Here is a 26,006-nt window from a genome sequence, read left to right on the forward strand (position 1 = left end):
TACTTTTTCAGTCTCTCCTCACAAGCCATGTTTTCTAGTCCTGGGATTATTCTCATTGCTCTCCTCTGAATTCTTCCCGATTGATCCAAATCTTCCTTTCAGTGCAGAACTAAAGGTGGACTCTATTCCCGCTAAGGCATGACCAAGGCTTTGTAAACTGGAACCATTTTTCCACCTGACTGCTGGTTATTCTGTCCTGAAACTAGAAACTGAATGAGCCCTTCCAGAATTAAATCCAATATTTGTCAGACCGTTTCTCCAATTTCTTATGTTCACATATGAAGGTAATTTTGTCTTTAACACAGTCAAAAGTTTCACTTAATCCTGCTTTATCAGACAACTTAAGAAGCAAACTTTCTATGCCATCATCCACATCTTTTATGAAAACACCAACTAGAGCAAACCCAGGACAATCCCAAACCAAACTAACACAGCCTCCCAGTTTGACAGTGAACCTCTGACAATCTGGGCAGGATTACACAAGAATTTGTACCCACTTTATGGTGGTTTCACATAGATTTTTCTTCTTGGTCTGTATATGAGAATATTATTAAAGACAATATCAACCCCTTACTGTAATTAGAGTAACTACCACCTTCTGTAACCCACTTGTTCTTGACAGGTTTGTTCAAAACACCCATTAGCGGTTCTGACATGGCTTCAGGCAGTTTGCTAAATATCCCGGTATGAAGTTCCTCTGTCTCAGAGTGTCATCAGCTCTGTGTTTTCACTGGGCTGTAATAGTGTATGCCTATCCCAAATCATCAACAGCGTGTATGTTCATAATCTTACCCCAGAACATTTATCAGGATCATATTGCAAAAGGACTGACAATTACTTTTTCATGTTATTTTCAAAATAAATACACATATTAAACTTCAAGCTGTAGCACAAGACATCTGATAAGCACTACTAATAAAGTACATGTATACTAAATTGTCAACATGAACTTTATTTTGTTTAAAGCTTCCTTACTTACCTTTCAAAGAGTCCGGATGACATTTTTACCCCATGGTATTTGAATTCATTATAGGAAAAAAATCACTCAATGCCTGTATCAGAGGCTGGAAAGAGAAGCAGTTTTCTGAGTGTTGCCATAAAAGCAATTGTGAACTTCAGATTAAATTAATCCAAAATTGTATCCTGCATACGAATCTTTTGGTGAACCTAGAAACAAATTTGACACAAGGTCAGGAATTTCTGAATTAGCGAGTAAGTGAGTTGAGGGAGAAGAAGGAATTGAAAAACACATTTGCTAAAAATCGACATTTTGGGGGGGACAGGCTGAGAGAGACTTCAGGATCCGCCGTTGAAGTTTTAAAATGGGAAACTGCCAAAACAAAGATCTGAATCCCCAGTTTGCCATATGCCAGTTGAATGGTATAAATACCAACCTGGGGAAAGACTCTCTTGCTGTATAATTATTTCACTAATTACACAAAGAGATATTGCTCTAGCAATATTTTAAGCAATTCATCATGTAAATAAAGTGTAATGAGAAGGGGGAAAAAAAAAGTCTGCCGCTTAAATTTTCACAGAAATAAGTAGTTCAATCTCCTGAACTCTATTTTCCTCTCATTAAATTAGGTCCAAATGAATATGTGTTGTTCAAGAGCTGAAGAAAGAAGATGTTTTAGTAAATTATTTTTTTCCTGTCTTTAGCACACTCAAAAATCTAAGACATAAATTTCCAGTAAGTAGTACAATAAGAGTCAATGGAATAAAAATACTTTATAAAATAAAGAAACCAGATACAATTTTGGGTCTTTTCTATCTGCTTATTGAGGTGTACAGTTTCTCTGAATGACAGCGACCATAAAAAAGTTGATCTGGGTTAACAAACCTCTTGAAAATGAAAGAAAATATGGTCTTAAAAACCAACACCTTATAAAACAACAGTAAGTGACAAATCAGCTTTGAATAGATCCTAAAAAATTGTCTTTCTATGAAACATAATCAACGTTTAGTGTGAGCACTCTTGGACAGAACATGCTGAAAAAGAATTTAAGTAGAATACATATCTATTCCGTAAGCAGTTTAATGAGTCTTACTTTAAGCCTTGTTGATCTGGCTTGGGCAAAATACACCATCAGACTGCATCAGCAGGTACAGAAGTGGAGCAAGCTAATCCTGGAAAGGAAGCCTTTATACTAAGAACTGCTTTGAATTTTACAGAAACTTACTTTGTGGACTGCTTAAGTGCTAAAAAAACCTTTTTCCTTCAGAAAAAGATGGTTGCAACTAGGATACAGGTTTACATCATTTTAATGACAATGTTTACAGGTAAATATTTTCTTTTTGTGAAATTATATGTGCACTTAGACTGTATTGAACATGTAGTATCTACCCAGACTGCTTGTTTGTACTTGCTTGATATTTACACAGTGTCAAGGAACTGGAAATGCAGAAGGCTATAAACAGATTTCTAACCAAAGGTGTGTATCAAAAGTGTAACTTGGATAATACTTTTATAATCATTTAATCAAAATGAAAATTAGTGGCATTCAGCAGAATTATGCTTGAATAATTGTTTTTGTCATTCTGCTTCTACAGGAAACCTTTGCTGCTAAGTTTGAAATGGATAGTTTAATTAAGAGGTTAACAGTTAGAAAATAGCTACCCTATAGCAATAATGTGTAAGTGAAAAAAGGAGACAGATATGAGTGGTGTTATGAAACTGAGTCAAAGAAGCTGTTTCATCTCTGTTTTAAATAAAACTTCACAGGAGGAAAAAATAATCATTATCTATAAAAATATGATTAAAATATTCACATTATCTGGAATTTTAGGGAAGTGTGTAATATATTTAGAAGAGAAAATGCTGAATTATTTTACTTTACTTTTTACTTTAAAAACACAAATATGTTTACCTGAGCTAATGCATATAACCACTGAAAAGAAAATAATAGTTCCCCTTGCACTTCCTTTTGGTATGTCTTACCTCTTTTGAGAATACTTTTTTTTACATGCTAAACTTCTCCACCAGCCTGAGCTATTTGAACTGCTTATACAGTTCTATAAATATTGACTAATCCTTTTATCTAGAGTGCTTTTATCTTAAGTGACAATGGTCTTTGCTTGTATAGTAATTGGCAGATAACAAGCAATAATAACACCGCTTGTAAGAACAGCTGATTTATTTATTCTTGATATGAAAAAATGGTTTATTATTTGCCTTTTGGTGTGACCTATATTTATGTTTGTCCTAATCTTATTCTGGAATAGTGGGCATAATTAAGTGTATACATGCGTGTGTGTGTATATATACACACAACCCTGCAAAATAATTATTTTGCAATATACTATTAACATCATTACTTAAAAAATAAGCATTGTGTTCAGACACTGAAATGCTTATGAAATTACACATATTTAAGTGGCTTTATGATAGTCACTTTGCATTTAGTAACTGATGTTATTTGTTTTCTATACGCAAGAAATACACTAACAATAATATGTGTACCTCCTCATAAAGCTCATTTTATTTCTTTGTTAGGAATTGATGCTTTTGTTATCAAATGTGTTACCTAAATATAAAGGTAGAAACATACAATTTCCAAAGAAATTTAGCATTCTTGTGAAATCATTTCATTAATTTTATGCCTAATTTGATGAAGTAGAGAACAACACAGACACTAAACGTTATTGAAAAGTTGGGTTCAGTTTATGCATCTGTTTCGTCCTTTCCAGAGACAAGTCACTATTGCAAGGTGTGACTCAGACCACAAGCTACAAGCCAAAGGTGATGCCTCGCAGGTGCCACGGGATAATAAACTAATATACGCAGAGTCATCACGCATTACTGAAAATGCAGCAACTAAGTATCTAGCCATTCACTATGCTGATTTTTTCTATGAAAGGTTTTATAAAGGTTCCCAGTCTATAGATCCTTAAGCGTGCTCTGACCACTCTGAAGCCCTATGACAAGACTAAGTTCATCCCTGATCCTACTGCTTCTAGGCTGCACTAATTTTTATCTCTGACACAAAAACCCAGAGACACCTGCATTTCTACACCTGTCACATTAAGACTGAGTTGTATACAAGACCTGTGGACATATCGTTCTCGATGTCAAAGCAGGAAAGGGAGCAATATCAGGCAGGAGACGTGCTAAAACATTGACCAAAACAGGAAACAGCTCACGGTAACTTCACTTTTCATATACTAGAATAGCAAAAGCAGGACAAGTTGCTAACAGAGAAATTGCCACAAACTGGGCAGAGCAGACATTGTTCTGGCCCCCAGTCAACAACGGTTTGGGAAATGCACTTCACTTTGAGCAAGTCAGTCCCAATGAGTCATGTTTCTGCCAGATGCCACTACACATTAAGGTATGCATAGACATCTCACGTTGGAATAAATATGAGCCTGGCTGGAAAACAGAGAGAGGCTGCTGCTGTAAAACCCCACTGCCGGACCAGGGCGACAGCATTAGCTGTGTTTGATAATCTGAAGCTTCAAGTGGAAACTATATGCTATAATTGAAGACTGATGAGTGAGGAGGATTGCTGCGGAGAGAGCTTTTTATATACATGCTATAACCACTTCACTCTGGCTAATCTTTCAAACAAATGTCAACCAATTCTCAGTTCCCTTCTGGCTCTCCTGTAACTTACCACTCTCCGAGACGGGTCTAGTTACAACTGTGATTGAATAAAGTGGACAGGCAAGGAATTAGCCTGAGTAACTACATTTATCTACAGCTATTTGAAGCAATTCATTGTGGCTGAATGCTGCCTTATAGTTGTCCATGAAAAATGGCTGCAATTTTCTGTAAAAATAAAGCTCGATGCAAAGTTGTATGTAAAGCTAGGTGTGGTGCCTGGTACCTAGCTGCAACTCTGTGAGTCTCAGCGTACCTCATTATCTAATTTACAGGCACCAGTTTTCCTGTGGGGACAGACACAATTATGTCTATTATCTACTTTGTGCTGATGATACTAGTCTGAAAACTAACTGCAAAATATTTCTTATTTTTCTCTAGAATAACTATGAGGGGAAGTGGAAATATTAGGAGTTGTACTTAACATGAGTTTTCAAAAAAGTATTTGGATATTTTGGCTGCTTCCAAGGGAGATAAGAAACAGATTTTCCTTGATCCATTGCATGCATATTGGTCGCTTGATTGCTCAAGGGAGAAGTTACTATAATTACTACTTTATAGATGAACAGTGCAGAGGGATAAACAGATTAGTTTTACAAGAGGAACAGATTTGTTTTTCTTTGTGAAGTTCGATCCGGTAGACATACTTAGGTCACATCTATCAAATTACGGTGAAGTTGAGAGGAGGAGCTCTCCTTTTACCCAGTTTACCAGAAGCCAAGTATTATATGGAAGAAGAGGAAATATGAGTCTCTGTTGCCCATCTTCTATGGAAGTGCTCTCATCACCAAGCTCTGAGACATCCGAGAAAATATTCTTTTCATCTTTTCTTGCTTTATATTTTGTATATAGGAGAGGTAAAGAAAGTTCCACTGCAGATACACAGTACCAGGAATATTCTGCTGGGACATACAGGTTGAAACCCCTCCAACAGCATCTCTCAGGTCCCCACGTCCCAAGTGAACTCTCCTCACAGTATGAGACCATGGCTGATGGACCAGAAGTCACTGCTACCTTATTTTTGGAAGAATTGAGACCCATTGTTCATTTGTGAATAAATGCAGTACACACCTAACCCTGAAATTTGGCAACTGCCCCCTCATTGTGGATGGGATGCATCTCACTGCATCTTGCCCAGACCTCTGATAGGATGTAGGTTTAAGCTTTTCTTTGGAATTCTTACTGTCCCACTGGGCAGCTCCCTGCTCACTCTGTGAATTTCATTCTTCAGATAACCAGCCTGCTGTACATACATTTTGCAGGGAAGTTCACCTACTTGTCAGTCTGTCCCACTATATCATATAGTACTTACAAGTCTTGTGGCTCTCACTTAAAGATTGTTGCTCCAAGAAGTTTCATATGGGACAAGGAATACTAGTCTGTAATTCTTCTACTGTTTGAATGAATGTGAAAGAGAAGGAAAGAGCAGCAAACTATACTCCAGCTCATCAACATACTGTATTATGAATATGAATTAAGCAACAATTCTTGGCTTTTTATATGTGATAAATAATTCAATTTCTCTCAAAGCATTCTAGATTTCTACCACAGAATAGGTGGGAAACAATTACTTGATCGCATCTTTTGGAGGTGATGTTTATTTCAATTTCATCACATTATCCATATCAAAACTGTCAGTTTGTTTTGTTCTTTTCTCCAAAATGTGATTTTTGCTAAGGTGTTTGTATAATACTGTGCACAAGAAAAGCATGGCATGTGAATTGTATTTTTATACTTAACATATTTTAGACTTGTGAGTCAATCATCTATTTATCAAAACATTCCCTCTAATTAAAGATAATTTAATAAACCACATGTTATTAAAAATGTCATTTGGGACTGGAGTTATCCAATCCAGAATACCTAATTCTTTGTTTATTCTTCAGGTAAACACTGTGATGAAGACATCAACGAATGTTACACAAACCCTTGCCAAAATGGTGGAATCTGTGAGAATTTTCCTGGGAATTACACTTGCCATTGCCCATCTGTAGACAAAGAAGGGATTTATTATGGTGGCTGGAACTGTACAGAAGTTCTCCATGGTTGTACTGATCAGCAATGCCAAAACAATGGAATATGTATCCCACATTTAATAAATGGCCAACATGGATTCAGCTGCATATGTTCACCTGGGTATACTGGAATACACTGTGAAACAGTAACCACATTTTCTTTTCAAGGAAACAGTTTCCTTTTGTTGAAGAATCCCCTGATCCCTAAAAAGGAATTTTTCTATAATATAAACCTGAGGTTTCAAACTGTGCAACCTACAGCTTTTCTGTTTTACCGAGGGGAGAAAAATACATTTGCGAAGCTGGAGTTACTGAACGGCTACTTACACTTATCCGTGCAAGTCAATAACCAGCCACAGGCTCTTTTGCATATTTCATGTAATGTCAGTGATGGAGAATGGCATTCAGTGGAGGTAACCTTGGCAGGAGCTGTTACTCTTAATTTGCTTGACAGCTCTTGTGTAGAATCGTGTCTCAATAAAACATCTGCTATCATAGATAACGATCACGTGATGCTTGCATTTCAGAGCACATTTTTGGGCAGCTTACCAGTGGGGAACATTAGTGGCAACTCTCTACTTGACATCTATAATATACATTCTGCACCTTCATTTGTAGGCTGTCTTCAGGACATTGAAATAGACTTGAATGTTATTACCCCGGAGAATGTATCAACAGAATCATCTTTAAATGTCAGGACAGGATGTACTAAAAAGGACTGGTGTGAAACCCACCCTTGTCAGAACAGGGGACGCTGTACCAACCTGTGGCTGAGCTACCACTGCGATTGCTACCGGCCGTACACAGGGCCAAGCTGCGCAACAGGTAAGGGAATGCTGCTGGCATTCGTGTCTTAAGTGCTTGCTGAAAACGTAATCGTAAACAATCCTGTTTACCTAGTGATGAAACAGCATGACCCTTAGGATCTCTGGAGCTTAATGTCAACCTGGTAAGAAAGTGCAAGAGGTTAGTAGCAGCACACCTTCGTTATTTTCTAGCTACTTTCCGCAGATGGCTGCTTTTCAGCCTGACAAAAAAAGTCAGGCTAAACTGGTGGATTCCACTCATCCAGTTTTAAAATCTTCTTAGTGCTCTTAGCATGCCATAAACTCTGGAAAACTGTAGTTCACTGGAGGTTATGCACCCTGAGTAAAATTTAGAAAGTAACCAAGTCACTTGGAGTTTAAGTCTTACTTTCAAAGCAGTCTTTGAAAATTTTATCCTCAAGCTCTCTAGGCTTTTATAAAGAAACTCATTTAAGGCAATGAAAGGCAAGCAAAAGTCCTGCAAGTTAAAAAAAGACAGATTCCAATTTTAAAAAAATGAACGAGATTATACTATTAACTTAATCTGATTAGCCCAAGGAGAAGGCAGGGCTTCAGAGGCTGCAGACAGGGCCCATTCATCTCTCAGCTGGTCCCAAGGCAGCTCTGGACAATTGCTGACGAAGGCGGCCAGTACCAGAGAGCTGCTTGGTGGCCAGAGGGAAACGTGTCCATGTGTCAGTGAACAAAAGAGCACATCTCAGCTGACAGCCTCTTTGGCAGTGATGAGCAGGAACGCAAAAGTTCCAGATGCCCATAGCACTTTCCCTGCCACAGATGATCCTTCCAAGTGCAGGCAGAGGCAAAGTGGAGGGACAACGAGAGGTCCCTGCCCAGCTCCCTGCTACACCGCAGCTGGTGTGTGAAACCCTCTGGAGCTGTAAATACAGCACCCCTCAGGAACATTTTGGGGTGGACTCTGCAATCCTTCCTTAGCAAAAGTTTTAGGGATTTCAAACAAGTTTTGTTTAAGAAAATTGTGCAGGACGGGGTCTTCCACACAGCGCCCCTGCTTCCCTCTCTGCCCCCTTACTAACCATCCAAACACAGTCAATCATAGCAATGTTTAGGGAGGAAGAAATACATACATACACACACGTATACATACATACCTATATTTATGCATAGCTATTTGCCAAATGGAGTGGAAAAAATTACGTGCAACAGCAGAGCCATGGTCAGATTGGAACGGACAGATCCTAAACTGGTGTAAACTGGCATGGCTGCACTGCCGCCAGTGAATCTACATTGATTTACATCAGCGGAACAACTGACCCCAGGGGTTTATTGAATGCATTGCTGCAGAAAGCTGTAGTTTGAAATACATTTCAAAATGTTTAAATACCAATTTCATTTTGTATGCTATACTTAATAGTTATCAATACTTTTCAATAGTTTTTCTTTTTGGCTTTATTGCAAAATGACAAAGTCTGAGAGGTAATTGTAACAGACTTCTTTGAAGTCTAGCTGTAATTTATCCAAAGATTCGGAAAGCAACTTTGGAGTATAGGACAACATCTGGTAAATATGTTTGCCTCCTTATATGAAGCAAAATTAAAACCAGTCTGGGCCAGGAGAGGCTTATACTGGCATTAGAACTGTTGAGAATGATTAGAAAGCATGCATTATTTTTTTTTCCTGCTGACCACAATATTCCTTGCAAATCATGGCACCATGCCATTTTGATACATAGGTTCTAGATATATGCCATATTTAAAAGACTGTGGCAGGTTTCTTAAAAGGCAGAGTGGGGGAGACTCACTGTAAAGGATAACATAAGAAATACTAGTGTCTTTTTGAAGAAAAGTTGCTGCCAAGTATTTAATTGACAAGAGGCAATATTTTCTCTACATATACAAAATAACAAACAGATGTTGACTCATTTTGATCAACATCCAGATGTTGTGACCCAAGAGGTTAATATTGACCAAGGTGATGCTAGCCATCTCATCAAACAGAAGATCAGATTGGTGAGATATATATGTATATTTATAAATAGAGAGAAATGTAACAAAGCAATTGTAAACATGAAATACCTTTTTGAAGATTCATGCTTCCTTCTAACACTGCAAATGTGTAATCCTCATTCCAGCAGAAATTTTCTTTTTACCCTCATGAAAAGATATCTCAGTCTCTAGTACAACCTTACAGAGAAGATATAACTTAACGAGATTTAATGCCTCAAAACACCCATTTCAACAAATATTTATTTCTACATACCAGAGTTTTAACAAGCAGATGTAGATATAAGTAATCTTATTTCTAGAATTAAAATATTTCAAATTTAATTTATTTATGAAATTGTCTGTCTAGAAACAAGGGATTTATTCCTGTTGCTAAATAATATTGCCGTGCCACATAGTAGTGCAGTGTGGCTATTAAGGGTCTGTTGGGGCTTCACAGTCAGTCCCCTGTTTTCATTGGGGTTTTTAATGTAGTCATAAAAAAAAGTAGTGCTGCAGGCGGAAACTTGGCCTATGAGGTCTCGCTCTAGGAGTTTTACTGCACAAAAGAGGACTGACTCTTTAGCTATGTGAGCATTTAAGAAAAAAGCTGGGTTTATTCTTTCTATGAATTTAATATATTAAAAATAGCTCTTGAAAGTATTTAGGCAGGAAGTCTATAATATTGAGGACAAGATCATGAAACTTGAAGTGTAAAAATAGAAACACTTTGTTGTGCTTTAACGAGATGATTCATCAGAATAAAATACGGTTTGGGCTACATATTTTGTGTCCTTACAAGTCTGAAAATCATTACTGAAAATAAAGAGTAAGGGAGAGAAACAGATGGTTTTGGTTTAATTGTTTTAATTGATAAGCACAAAAAAAAAAAAAAAAGAAAAAGGCTTACTCGATCTTGGATCATTTTTCCCACATGACACCCTAGCATTATGGGCACTCGCAAGACTGAGCAGGATTCATAACAGGATACAAGTTGATGTATCTGAGCACGCATTGAGCCCCAGCAACAGAAAGCCTGTCAGAGAACTGGGGGACCCATGCAACACTAAATTGGTGCCCTATTTGGAGGTTTTACACAAGAGGGGTTTGCTGAGTGGCTTCCGGCTATTTCTACAATTGGAATCAGTGCAAAAAATATCACAAAGTTCCAGAATTACATTAACTTCCATGGTCATCAGAGGATCAAAGCAGCTAGGTTCTTTTCAAAATTGTCTTTCTGAGGACAAATCCAGGAAACTGTAGAAATCTGTCCTTGTTTAACCATTTGAAAAGACAGCATTACACACCGCACGATAAAGGGGAAAATATGCCCAATAATATAACATCTGGTCCTGTACTTGGGGCTTAATCCTACAGCCATGGAAGCCAACAGGAATTTTGAAATAGAAGCTCTTTACAGCTGGATCAAGTCTTTATTGATCCATAAATACCAGCACATCTTACTACCATACGTAAATATTACCAGAAGTAGCTATTTGATCATTGCATTGGCTCCCTTGTCATTTAGCCCTAACTATCTTATTTTTCTCCTTTTTTTTTTTTTTTTTTTTTTTTAACCTTTTTCCATGTCTCTAACCTCAAGAGTACATTCCAGGACGGTTTGGATCTGAGGACTCCTCAGGCTATGCTGCTTTTTCTGTTGATGCCACTCAGAATGAAAATTTGAACATATCAATGTTTGTCCGAACACGCAAATATTCTGGCTTGTTACTGGCTTTGAGAAACAGTACTTACCTCTATGTAAGAGTCTACTTGGAAGGTGGGAAACTCACAATGTTAGCTCTAAATTCCACAAAGTTATTAGGGAAACACTCCATGAATGATGGAAACTTTTACTTAATAACATTAAAAATACAACCAAATAAGATGGAATTGTTCCAGTCCTCTCAATACCTAGGCTTTATTTCTACTCCAGTACTAACCATCCAGAGTAAGGATATTCTTTACATTGGAGGCCTACCAGATAACAAAGAAACTGATAGAAATGGCAGGTATTTCAAAGGCTGCATCCAAGATGTAAGAGTGAATAACCAGCTGCTGGAATTCTTCCCCATCACCAATCCACTGAATTCTCTTATCAACCGAACTCTGATCAATGTCACCCAAGGCTGTACTGGTGACAACCTCTGCAAGGTAAGACAGACACTTTTCAGAGCTTTTTCACACATTTATAATGGGGAATTTATTTTAATTGTTTGTACATTCCCATACATTATTTGACGATAACGGTATCTTAGGAAAATAAGCAAAAATGCTAGAAAGAGCACATTTTGTTGAGTTATGCTACATATGATGAATATCAGCAGCAAAATGTATTTGCATAGGGGAAAATTAAAATATTCTAAGGTTGAAATACTGTTTTTCACCAATTATTGAACATGCTGTGCTGTCATAATACTGGCCTTTATCACTTTTCATCTGAAATAAACAGAATTCTCCTTCTTGCCAAACAGTCCCCCACCCTTAGAGTTGGGAGTCCACCAGCTTTTATTCATACTTAGGTTGTCTCTTTTTCCCTATAGTCCAACCCTTGCCACAACGGTGGTGTGTGCTATTCAATCTGGGATGACTTCACTTGCGCGTGCCCCCCTAACACAGCGGGGAAGGCATGCGAGGAAGTTAAGTGGTGTGAGCTTGGGCCCTGTCCTCATGAAGCACAATGCCAGCTGGTGCACCAAGGATTTGAATGTAGGTACATTTCAGTTATTCCTATCATCTTTGGAGATTAGAAACAATAGAAATTTTCATCAGCATTTCCTTGAAACTCAATATTCACTGCCTTTAAAGTTCATTCAAATGTTTTTTTTGTATTAAAATAATAATGTCAATCATAAGCAACATTAACAGGAAGAGTCTGCCCTACCAAACCCAGAAGTTTTCAGCCAGACCCCCTGACACAGACACCAATGGTTACAGGACCTTTGCTTTTGCCTTATTCAACACAATTTGTCGAGGTTGTACAATAGATCAGTACCTCACCAGAGTGTGAGCATACCCGTCATACTTCCACTGCAAAGTTATCCAGTGTTGGATTAACCTTAAGATGTTCTCCATCCTCCTGAGCAGACAAGCTACAAGACATACATTGTATCACTTGGTTTTCTTAAATGTTAAATACCTTTGAAGAAAGTCATCTTAATACCAGCAGTACAGTTGTTCATCTGGTATCTTCATAAGAAGCACCTGCATGCCAAGCAGTCTATTTGAAAACTGATGACCATTAGCTGTCTTAAGAACATTAGCCACCCTGCATATCTCTTTCCTTCTCCACTTTCCTTCTCCTTCCCACCCTGGAGTGGAATTTAAAAAGCAAGTAAGGATTTTGAAGCAATATTTTTTCTTTTTGCTGTCAAAGAAAGCCCTAATGATGCTGTGAAGGGCGATAAATACACACACAGTCTGATAGAAGCTCTTAGAATGACTGACTGTTAGGAATGAGAAGGTTGGTCAACAAAAGATTTCTATCATAGACAATTTGCTGACAGACCAATATGATGCTATTTTTGTTGAGATTGTTAGAATCAGCATTGCAGCATTTGTTAAAATTTGTAACTGAAATGAAAATAATTGCACCTTCTCTAATAGATGTCTTTAATGATAACATCAAAATACATTCTCTCATAAACTTTACTATTGCATATTACAGTAGAATATAAACACACACAGACAGAGAAGTGAAAAGTATCTGAACTGCTTCCTTTTGCTAACTTCAAGGTCATTTATACTGTTAGATCACCTTTAGATTTCTGTGCTGTTTTATGTGGCAATAGCAGGGAGTTTCCCTAATAGATATTCAAAAATTCCTGCACTACAGAGCTGTATTTTTAACTAGTTGTTTTCCTAGCTACAGCATAGACTTCCTGTTGTTCAACACAGAGTAACGAAAAAAAGGAGTTTTACTGGCCCATGAGTTCTCTGACAGCCTGGTGTCTTATGCTCTGGATACCATTTTAAGCTAAGGCAGAAAAAGAGCTGTTTTCCAGGGGCTGTGGCTATAGTTCCACCTAGACGGCTACGATTAACAAGCCCTTCAGGAAAACATGAACTCCAAGAAACAAGAAAAATCCAGTACACAAGCTGATGTGGGGAACATCAAGTAACAGCAAAACTGTATGCCCAGTGTCACAACTGAGAGTAAAAGCATATCCAGACAGCTTGCTGTGCTCAGGACTTAGTAAGAGTTCTACAGGTGTATTTTAGCTTTTTGACCTTAAAAAAAACTCAGCTTTTTGAGACATTTAAAAAAACAGAAATAATTTTGAAAAGCTCTAACTTTCATTTTTAGTACGGTTTCCTCTGAGGAAATTTTTCCAGTGAGGAAGATACCACATTTCATGTGCCAGGCAATGTAGTTGCACCTCTGCTGCCTTAGGATATACAGTCAATAATTTTGTACTGGGACTCCCAGGGGTATTTTTCATCAAGATTTACTGAGCCCAGAGATAGTTCAGGAACCCACCTTATCTCAGTGCTAGGATCTTGCAAAGCTGAATTTGCCTGAAGTACAGACAGAAGACATTCCTTCCTGTCCCTCCTTCCTGTCAATAATCCTCATAAATCTCAGAATGTGCACATTTACAGCCCGGCGAGTTAGTGCATTTTAGCAGAAACCATGCTAACAAAAGATGTCAAATACCTTTGTGAAGATGTCCATGAAACTGCCACAGTGTTGCCCATCAACTTTCACTCACACAAGTGCAAACTGAGTACTCTGCTGCCCTCCCAGTCCCACCAGCACAGGCTCAGAGCCCTCAGTAGGGCTGTGGCAGTGCGTACACAGCAGGAGAAGCTGGCTTTAAATGTGACAGGCACGACTCTTCTTACATTGATTTTGAAGGGGCTTTTTGCCAACTGACTTCAATTAAATTCGACCTTTTTGCATCAGCCAGAGTAAATTGGGATCCAATCAAATACTTTCTAAAACCTCTTTAGTGCTTTACCTAGGAAAAGAGGAATTGAGAACAAAGGTTCACCCTGTCCAGATCTCTCATGGGGAACAACTAGGGAACTAAGTGCCAATACTTAGGGAACAAACATAAAATGACTAATATAAATCTTCTTCTGAAATACCCTCTCAGCCTCAGGTTTGTGTTGTATACAATTATGATCACCTCCTTCTCTTTGTCTAAAGAGGCAAAAGAGAGATAACACTAATGAAGAATTGTATCTTTAAAATGATAACTTGAGATGACTTTTGATGTCAATATAGCCGGTGCTGGCACTGCCCTGTAATTTCTATAGCTATAAGGGGCAGGCAAGGACAACTGAAACACTGGTGGAATTTGATTGTTTTTCAGCAAACCCAAAAGGACTTACATAACAGGGAGCATGGGGCACTGAAGAGATCATTCCAAATATATTGGTTTAAAGCTGGCCTGCTGTCTCAATTATTATCTTTGCACAGGTCTTGCTAATGCAGTGTTTAGTGGCCGAAGCAGTGCAATATTTTACAGAAGCAACGGAAAAATCAGCAGAGACCTCACCAATATCGTATTTGGCTTTCGAACTAGGGACACTGACGTGATACTGCTGCATGCAGAGAAGGAGCCAGAGTTCGTTACCATCAGTATTCACAATTCCAAATTACTCTTTCAATTGCAAAGCGGCAACAGCTTTTATAAGCTGACCCTTGCTAGCTCACTGCCTATGAATGATGGGAAATGGCATCAAGTGACTGTCTCTATGGTAGAGCCACTATCCCAGTTCTCTAGATGGCACATCGATATAGATAACAAGAAAGACACTGCAACTAGCACAACTGCTGCAGGAAGCCTCAACTTTTTAAGAGAAGAGACAGACATCTACGTGGCTGACAAGGCTTTTGACAGTCTGGATGGCCTGCGAGGATGTATGAGCACCATAGAAATCGGTGGCATTTATCTCTCATACTTCGAAACTGCGGACATCCCTACTAAAAAACCTCAAGAGGAGCAATTTCTCAAAATTTCTGCAAACCCCACTCTTACTGGCTGTTTGCAGGTAGATTTCTGCAGCTCAGATCCCTGTATGCATGAGGGGATATGTGAAGACTTCTATACTTCCTACCATTGCATATGTCCCAAAGGATGGACTGGCACCCATTGCGAAGTCAACATCGATGAATGCTCTTCAAACCCCTGCATTCATGGAAACTGCACCGATGGGATCACCTCTTATGAGTGCAGTTGTGAACCTGGTTACACAGGGATAAATTGTGAAGAGGACATAGACAACTGCCGTGGCCACCAGTGTGCAAATGGGGCCACTTGCATTGACGGGATTAACGGATATTCTTGCCTGTGTTCTGGTAACTTCACTGGAAAATTTTGCAGGTACTATAAACAAGGCAGATCCATATGATTTTGTCAGGTCTCTTCTGAAGGGTTATTATATCACTGATGTCTCCATTTTAAACACAGATGTTATACATCTATCTATATATTAACCATGGCTGCACAATTAATGTATAGAGTGGGCAGTACAGAAAGCTGTACAGATCAATTAGATGTGGACCGGGGCAGTGGAGAGCTGGCAGCTCAGGTAGAGACTGATGAGGCAAGGAGACAGGGAACAAGGCACAGCTCTGCTGCCAGCCTGGGTCCTACGAGCTCTCTGATGACAGAATTACAAGTCTGCCAGAGCTTGGCGACGGAAGTGTTGCAGCTTTTTTAGAAAAAAGATTTTAAGGGGTTTTAATCTCTAAAACTATACTTTATTAGAGTAACAGAGCTCTAGAACTGTAAGTAGAGAAATTCAGAGTTGGTGGGTAAGACAAAATAACATTAGAAGGGTTTGTAAAGGAGTTTTTCTCCCCACCCACAGCGTCTTTGCTAGGTGGGTCTTTTCCTCCAGGCTTGCTCTCTCAGCCCAGCAGTCCTGGTGGTTGCAGGCACCACACAGCCCACTCTTCCCATCACTTGTGATACTCCTCACATGGCTCTTTCCTATTCTTCTCAGACACTCCTGTGTAAAGACTGCAGGCTCTTCCCTGGCCTCTCCCTCCTTTAATTGCCCTTCTCTGCACACCATATACTTGTCCCTTCTGAGCATGTCCAGTTGCTCTCAGAGAAGTCAAAATCCTTCTACTTCCTCCAGAGGACTCCAACAAACCCAGTCTGCTGCAGCCTGAAGGATGCAAACACACAGTTGTCTTCATGCTGCCCAACCACCGTATTTTAGGCTGTAATTACAAAATTGTTATTTTTTGTTGACTTTTTTTGAGTAGTTAGGATATCCTGAGATTTGAAGATGCCTTATATTGGCCCAATATGGTCTACCTTGTATGCTAAGTCTCTCTTTTGAACTCTTCTACTAAGCTGTCCAGGTATCACATAGAGCCATATCAGTAATGTAGGTAGAGTTTTGTCTTTTTTTTTTTTTTTTTTTTTCCTAAGAAATGAGTCATTAACTTGCCAGTAAATACTTGGAAAGGGAAAAACAAATTCAGTAAATTAAAGAAGTTAAGCAAAACATGTTTTGTGAGTCCTAAACCTCAGTTCCTGCTGCCTTTCCTTTGGACAATACCCCAGCCAGTAACAGTACTGCTCCTCTGGTTCAGTTGCTGCCTACCAGTAACTGTGAGCACCCCGAGAACCCCAGGCACCAAGCATGTCAATGCACACAGATGTGGGGTTTCCTTTCCAAAGAGGAAACCAAGAAGGCACTAAGTATGTGCAGCCCCTGCAACTGTGTGTTCATTTACAGGTAAAATGTAATGCCTTTCCCATTGGTATTGAATAGTATTTGCCAGCAGGAGCAGTGCTCCCTCTATTTGGAGACTAACAGTACTAGATTCTGCATTCAAATAACAAATTTGCAGGGTAGATCTAAATATTTTCCACTAAAGCTGTGGACTAAAGTCAAATGAAAAGCTGAGAGAGCACAAGACATCCAGAAACAAGGAAAGTGCAAATAACAACTACCATTGCCTTCTTATTTATCTAGATACAGAAGATTACCATATACAGTTTGTGGGAATGAAGACAGAAACCTCACATGTTTCAACTACGGCAACTGCACCGATCTCAGTGGCGAGTTGACATGTGTGTGCCTGCCGGGATTTGCTGGAGAACGGTGAGATGCTTTGCCCAGCAAATCTTTGTGGAACAATTCTTCTAAAAGCTGTTCCGGGAGGGTCCAGACGGTAACCCCTGCCAAAGGGGTTTGCCCTCCTACAGAAATACAGACAAAGCAGTTATTTAAGTTCGGCAGTTCCTTGCTTGAGTGACTTTGAGGGACTGAAAGTAGAGCAGTTTTACTTAGACAAAAATCACAAATTAATGCAGCAAGATTCAATCCAACATAGCACCATTAACTCTGCAAGCTGTTTCTTAGACAGCATTGTACGCTTCTACATTTTTTGGATGCCATGCCAATTTTGTATATGACAACCTAGAACGTTATCTTTCTGTAGGTGGGGACACATAAACACACATATCCTGCTCATATATAAAAATCAGCTACAATACACTGACACATGAATATGCAAAGCTGTTTCACTTTCACACACATGTGTTGTGGATGTATGATCCATTCTTCCACAGGGATGGTTTGAGATGATGGTATTACATACCACCATCTCACACCTGGTGGTATTGCAGCTTCTTACTTTCTTACTGAACGCTGAAGTGCGCAAACAGAATTATTATTTTAAAAAGAAGTTAAGGAATACTTTTCACATGTTATAGTTTAGCCTGAAACAGAGGTGCCTTCCACACAGTGGAATTTGTACCTCGTAGCATATCATCGCAATTCACACTTACCGTTCGATAATTTTCTACAAACGGCTCTGGAGCAGGGAGTCCTGACAGCCTCAAAGCATTAGGTGCTGTGGAAACATAAGACGACATTGTTCCAATCATAATATAGTCTGAATAGGTAAGGGCACCTTATTGGATAGTGAGAAAGGAAATACCATACGTGCTTTTAGCGAAATTAGCATTACATAGAGTATAATATCCAGAAGTTCAACAGGACCAAGCTATGCTGGCTCTGCAAACACAAAGAAGTTTTCAACAAAAGGTTTTCATTCTCTCAGAAACTTATTAACCTGCTGATTTTGTGAAAACAGTACAGTAAGCTATAAAAGATAGACAAAATTAAAATTTCCACCCACTCAATGCAGTATAGCTGGCAGACACATCTGCATTGTACTGTAACTCAGCCAGAAGGTCTGTGTACCACCTCACAATATTCAAAAAAAATCAAATCAAATAAAATATGAAAAAGTAAAATCATATTCTCAGACAGTTCTTTGGTGTGTGTATTTCTTGGTACTTCAAGGTAGAAGGAAAGTACTTTTTCCTTCTTCCTTTCCCTGCCAGGCAACTTGCTAACTACAGCTTTGGGAATGAGCCCTCCTTACATCCATCCCACTGGCTGGCAATAATCTCTATTCTATGGTTCCCATGATTCTCATATTGAACAGCAGCCTTGTACCAAGCGTACTGCACTTTAACTGACTATCACAGCAAGGCATTCTTCTCCAATGTCTAAAATTGACTATTTGTCCTCTTTTTCTCCAGGCTGCCAAACCATAAACCAGTAGTACTTCCATGCTTGCAGATCGTAGTATACCAAATGAGAAAATTTCACCACTTCCTTTTTTCAGAACAAATTGAAATATATCAGTTAATAAGAAAATTAAAACCCAAACCCTTTGTATATTTATCTATTAGATTGATAAAGCAGTCATTTTCCTTTAAGACAATATTTCATCCCTCAGAAAGCCATTGATGCACAGTATAGAGAAAATAGTATCTTCCTATGTCAATCAATTGACTTGGGATCACACACACAAAAAAAGAATGAACTTAATAGGTGCAGAGGGAAACGTGCAAAGATTACTCCTCATAAAAGGAGACGTAGCTGTCTCTTGAACACAAATTTATCATTGAGTTCAGGCTGAGATTTTTGAAATTACATAAAGGAGCTGGGGTTTTAAGTTTTCCTGAAATTCAGTTGGATTCAGGTGCTTAATTCCCTGGAAGATTTGGTTGGATTTTTTTTTTTTTTATTTGCATAGGTAAGTTCACAGCTATACAATTTTTATACATTGGGTAAATAGTTTAGCTTTTTTAAGTATATGAATACAATTTACCATTGAAGAAAATGAAACTTTTTTACAGATTAATAAAGAAAATAAGCTAAAAGTGTTTAATATAAAGAACAGCTCTTCTCTAAAGTAACACTAAAAATTCATTGTGTGGTTATGAATATGTGATTCATAAAAATCACAGGAAAAAAGTGATTCCTGATAATACAGAGGGAGGTTCTTACATTCTTCTTCAAGAATAAATCTGCTATTTTATCTGGAAAAATTAGGATTTACCATTAGCCTTATTTAAAAAAAAGGGGGCAGGCAATTAAGGGGAAGCTTTGTCAGAGCAACAAGTCGCCAAATCATTACTAGTTTTCAGACAACCTCACACATTCTTCATTAACATTCAATTGGCTGCCTTGAGAAATTATGAGAACTCAGATGTCCTTTATTATCAGAATTAACTCAGAAGCATTTAACGATACATATGTAAGCTTGTAAAGCCCTGTTCTGCACCATTCTTACCATTCTCTGGGCCTATGTCCTCAGAGAGAATGTATAGGAGATTCTGCTGAGCACCTATTGGCATTTCGAATTAAGAAAAAAAAGCAGGTGAGTATTCCCAGGGGCACTCAGCTGGGAAAAAAATGCATTTGTTTGACTTACATCCAGACTACTGGGAAGGAAAACATGCTCTCAGCTCCCCATAACAATGAAAATGGATAAGCAAGCTGTCGGCAGGATTTGCGCCAGATCTAGCTCTAAAATCATACACAAGCTTTCATTTTACATTGCTAAGAACCATTAACTAGGAAATGCCTTACAGAGATGAAATTTCCGGCTTAACTATCTGTGTTCGAAAATAATACAGGAAGTCCAGGGTTTGAGTGTAGCTAATCAGGTAGTTAATAAAATCATAAACATGTGTGGAAATATACCACAGATTTCAAATAGAGCATCCTCCTCTCCCTTCCCCCAAAAGCTTCTGAATTAAAAATGTGCCTGTTCAGTGCATTTTAGGTGTGGTTTCAGACGCTCACTATTTGCAGTCTTTCCGCTAGGTGTGAAAAGGACATTGATGAGTGCAGCTCAGACCCGTGTCTGAACGGGGGCCTCTGCCAGAACCTACACAACAAGTTCCACTGCCTCTGCGACGTGAACTATGCCGGAGACCGCTGTGAGATAGATGTAAGCGACCTCTCCTTTTTTGTCTCTTTACTGTTGTGGCAGAATCTCTTTCAGCTTCTCTCCTATCTTATTCTACGAATGGATGATGATCCAGCAGTTGAGTGGGGTGAACAGGAAGACTATTAAGCAGTCTTTAAACTTTTGTATTTTAATGCAGCAGAAGATGCCTTGACCAAACAGCTTAGCAAAGCAATCTGAACATCAGAGTTTTAAAAATTGTTTTAGATTTCTTGGAACATTTTTCTATGAATCACTTTGGATTGGTTTTAATTCTTTTGCTTCATTTTAGAACAAATGCTAGCAGATCTTAAAAAGTGTTTCATCCCACCTCCACCAGAGCATTCCACCGCATACACATCACCAGTGGGCAACAGTGGGACACACCAACAGGCAATACATATTAATGAGAACTATAAGATATGCTGATGGTGGCATTCAGACCCTACTGCAATGAGTGGCGAAGATCCACTGCCTTCAATATGGCTAATTTTACCTTACAGATGGTCACTATCTTTGCATCACATGCCATTTTCATTGCTGTTTCTTTGGCAGTTTGGTCTTACACCTGTGAAATCATGCGTGATAATTTTGGATAATTAGATAATGGTTTGGATTAGCAATTGGCAAGATACTGAGCACACTGCCACTAATTCAAATGGATGTGAGAATCCTGCACTGATATCACTAATCCTGAACGTCTGCTCCAGTGGCCAGTACATATCCAATATCTTCTACTGAGATAAAATACAGTTGTCTTAATCTTCATCAATCTTTCAAGAAAGGCCCAGTAAGTACATCAGAATTTAACATCATAGGTTTGTTGTTTATTCAAAGATTTCTGCAACTTTAAGTAAATTTATGTTATCCATCAATAGATATGAGTGTCATCAGACAAAAATACGTTGGGTTTTTTTCCTTCTTAGGAAGCAATCAAGTTAGTTCAGTTGATTGGTTGTACATAGATTCTTTAAAGAATGAAAATAAGGGGCCTAAAAATTATGAATACCAGAAGGTTTAGCAAAAGATAGAATAGCAAAATATCTGTGTAGTTGCCTTTGAGAGTGTAGACACAACTGAAGTACATTGTTAAATACAAAACAGTAGTGAAAAGTGAGTTTTTGTTTTTCTGAACGATTCTTTAAGGCAAAAACGATTTATGAATGGTGCAATCATTTATTTGGGCATTCATGATCATATTATATTTGTATAGATTCTGTACTCCTCTTAGTCATTTAAATAGTGTCCTTGAGTCATGATTCAAAAGAGTCAGCGTGTATAAGGTGGTGTTTTATTATTAAGTGATATGGCATGTAGCAGAGTTAAAGGAAAGACTGACATTATACAATGAAGTCTTATGACTCCAGAGAGAACAGCTGATCTTTTGCAGCAGTCCTTGAGCCCACTGATATTACAGTTTCCTCACTTTAAACCTGACCTTGTTTCTTCAGTCCTACCCAACTTGCTGTGGATTGGACTGGAGTGTTCATGAAGAGCAAATCCCACCTTTAATTCTACAGTTGCACTAAGACACCTTAAAATGGGTGTATAAGTGAGATGTTAAGGTTCCTGTTTTGCCATGGCAGCATATAGCAGAAGTCACTGCCTGGGAATCAAACCTCTATTTTTTATTTCCCACCTTTCATAAATGTCCCAAAGTCTGTTATTTTTCTGAATACCATTCAGCGCATAATTGCAGCAACACTAGTGTTATTAAAAAGTCTACTCCTATTTTCAGGGGGGAACACATTTATGCATATTTATGGAAAATACCATGATTCATCCCTGTGATATGTCACATATTCCTGTCTCAAGCACCTGTCTAAGTATGAAAACTTAAGCACAATATATTTACTTATAACAATTGCATTACACGAGGATAATTTCTTTGCTGTCTTTATCAAACCAGAAAAGTGATTGGGGTAATTTTCTTGTTAATCTCTTATTCAAAACAAAACAAAACAAAACAACCAAACAAAAAAACCAGCTAAAAGGTCCCTTCCTGCTTGCAAGCAAACAATAAACACAAGATGGGAATGCATGTTCCAGCAGTGGGGGTGAAATTAATGTAGCAGCGTCAGAAACAAAACTGTGTATTCTATCAGATGTAGGGTTTAGTTATGATCTTACTGGGAATCACATGTAATATCGTGAATTATATAACATGGGCAAAGTCAACAAACCAAAACCAAACTGCATTCTTTTTCAAAGAAAATACAGTTTTGGAAAATTGTTTTTTTACTTCAGATAAAATAATTTGATCAAACTTACAATGTCAGAGGAAAAGATTTTTTTTTTTAATGAAATGAATATTTCTGTGTGAAATGTCAGTGTTTTGGTTTAAAATATCAAAGTAAGGCAAAACAAACTTAAAACATTCACCTTGTTTTGACTTAAAATGTATATTTTCCTTCATATGGAGAAATTTAAAATAATAAACAATGTATTACATTGGAAATTTTATTCCAAACTATAGTTTTCATTTAATCATAGCTAAAAATATTACTTGGTTCAGTATTACTGAAATTAAAAATGAAAAATTTAAGCACAAATAACTTGAAATGAAAACTTTCATATCATTTCAGAATGCTAACCGAAAGCAAAGAAATAAGAAATTTTTGAAAATTTGCATGAAAAAACTGGTGTTACTAAGCAAAGCTGTTCAAACCAAGGTTTTTTTTTTAAAAAAAAAAAAAAAAAATCACAGTAAAGTTTTTGGGTTTTTCCTCACTGGGTTTAGTTCAGCTCCCACATAAGTAAAGTGAGCTGTTATGTACTTTATAGAATATACACTACAGGATACACTACAATAAGCAAAAATTTCATCCTGGTATTAACGTTGAAGAAAGCTAGGAAGCAATACATGTAATAACAATATGTCTGACATACTATAGCTATAGGCATAATATGAAAACCAAAGAATACATCTGTATAGAGATTCCAAATCTCTTTCTCTTCAATACTAGAAACTTGACATAAGAGTGTACATACAATATTAGATACAGGTTTTATACAGATTTACAGGAATATGAAAGTTGTTAATCTAGAATACAATAGACGAGCATCAGTTCGTTCTTTTTCTGACTACATGCCTGTCATTGAATTCTTTCCTTCCTCTAATGCCTTGTCATCATGAAACATCCCCCGACTTCAGAAATGCTGCTCCTTTCCTCTTTGTACTTCTGTATTCTCAACTTCATTGTGCACGTGTACATTACTTCCTTACCTTTATACACAAAATAAACCCGCCTTTGTCTCTTTATGTCTACTCATTTTCTGCTAATGACTCTATTCATTTGCTTTAAGTGTGCCATGTTTTCTGAACATTTGCACTTTACGTGTACACCACACAAAAACCTGAGGTTGTATCTTCCCTATGTCTTCTCCAAGTGTGCTGACAGTGCAGGGCCAGGTGCTTCCCAACGAAGCAGTTCAGCCACTCAGACCGCTTCAGCTGCAATACTGTGTTACCCATAAAGGGTGATTACCCCTGCTGGGTAGCTCTTGGTACCTTACAAAGCACAACTAGACAAACAAGCCCCCAGACCAACAATTCAGAGAGGAAGGGATTTTGTCCACATGGTTTAAAGAGACTGGTATTACTGGGTTCCTCCTTACGTACTGTCAATACTTACAAAACTGTTGAGTGTTACGAGGTCTCCATTAACACTTTGATGGGTCATCCCTTTCCATTGAGCTATCATGGCCCATAGCCTGGACCTGTCCCACGCACAGGTCTTCCAATACATCCAGTGGAGAACAGACTTGATAGTTTAAAAGGTTAAAAAATAAAGAAACAAATGCCAGATTAATTAAAATAACTTTCCTGAATATATATATATATTTAAAAGAAATGCAGGTGTGTATAAGTGAGATGTTAATGTTCCTGTTTTGCCATGGCAGCATATAGCAGAAGTCACTGCCTGGAAATCAAGCCTCCTTGGCTTGAAAGGAAACAGCTATAGAAGCAAACGTGAAAAAACAACTAGATGAATAATGACATTAACCACTAAATTTTTTGTAAATACACCCAATTGCTAAGATTTTTTAGAATTGGAGGGGTTCAAAAGGCCATTATTCATGTTTAAGATTAAGATATAACAAGCTTAAGATGTAACAAGATCTAAGCAAGATCTTCATACATCTCCAGTGTCACAATTTTATTGCAAGTCTTTTGATATTTGATTTTTTTATTTGGAACACAGACTCACAGACGAGTTCATGCTTTTGTGAGAATCTCAGTATTCATTTAAAAAAAAAAAAAAGAAAAAAAAAAAAGGATCATACCATTTTGGGTGTTGAGAAGAACTTGGAAAATCATTGTCTCAATATGCTCAAAATTAGAGGGATACCAGACATGAAAATGAAAGAAAGCAAACAAGCAAGGTCATGGTTTCTGGAGGCATGGCTTGTGATGCTGAATACTGATATTATCTCTAATGGATCCCCCTATATTTTGATACTAAGATTCAAATTGTTTTTCAGACACCAGTGACTGTCATTCAGAAATATGGGTAATGAGAAGTACTGGTGTTCAGGCTTGAGGAAGAAGTAAGATTTCTGAAAAGAAGGGAAAGACAGCAGTGATGGAGATATTGGAAGAAAGAGCAAAGGGATTTGTATCAGCTGTGGGATGAATGAAAGGGTATTATTTAATGGGTTTGGCAAAAACATGAGAGGTATTTCACTGTGGAACTATACACAGGAAACGGCAGAGTTGCTTTATTGACAATAGCTCCTACTTCTGACCCTTAAAAAAACAGGCTCTGACTGACCGTCCTCTGCAGGTACTCTAATACAATTTGGACTCTGACAGCAGTATCCTATCACAATTTTAACTACAAAGAGCCCATGTGTTTGTGAATTGGAAAATATCCTTGATGTTGTATGCTTACTTGAATTCTGTTGCTCCCAGAACATTTAATTTTTAAGAAACCAGATCCAATACTCAATTTACTCAGTGCATGTGACTACAGCATGTTGGCGAAACTAAAAATAGCAAAAAATCTGCTTCAAACTCACAGTGATGAAATCAGGTTTCATTCTTTCATTGCAAATATTTTTCCTGGCCTGACACCCAAAAGTTCAGCCAAAGGAGCACTTTACTTGTATCTTTTAACTTTTAGCACTTGAACTTACATTTTATATCTTGAGTTAGTGATTCTCTCTAAAAATAAGGAAACTTTTGTTTGCAATGAAAAATTCTTCAAAATTTCTACTCCAAGAACCACAAACCCTGGTTCTAAGAACTATACCCTTAAAAAAGCCACAAAAAACCTCCAGCAAGTCTTCTTTCTGTGTTACTTAGATTACTATTATCTGAAATAGATCTCCAGAGAGTAAAAAAATGCAGAGTTTGGTTGTTCATTTTACTTTGTGTTTCAAGAGTGCCCTGAG

The 26,006-nt window shown here is 37.9% G+C and overlaps 1 protein-coding gene across 1 annotated transcript in view; it reads left to right on the plus strand.

Moving 5' to 3' along the window:
- Positions 1-26,006, plus strand: part of CRB1 (crumbs cell polarity complex component 1) — a 107,774-nt gene that overhangs the window by 62,782 nt on the left and 18,986 nt on the right. The window contains 8 exon segments of the mRNA XM_075711211.1: positions 6,490-7,443; positions 10,989-11,539; positions 11,929-12,094; positions 14,811-15,717; positions 17,330-17,458; positions 20,474-20,612; positions 20,655-20,676; positions 25,546-25,645. Of these exon segments, the coding sequence (XP_075567326.1) occupies positions 6,490-7,443; positions 10,989-11,539; positions 11,929-12,094; positions 14,811-15,717; positions 17,330-17,458; positions 20,474-20,612; positions 20,655-20,676; positions 25,546-25,645 (2,968 nt within the window).

The sequence above is a fragment of the Pelecanus crispus genome, chromosome 5 (genome assembly GCF_030463565.1).
Source record: "Pelecanus crispus isolate bPelCri1 chromosome 5, bPelCri1.pri, whole genome shotgun sequence".
Lineage (NCBI taxonomy): Eukaryota > Metazoa > Chordata > Aves > Pelecaniformes > Pelecanidae > Pelecanus > Pelecanus crispus.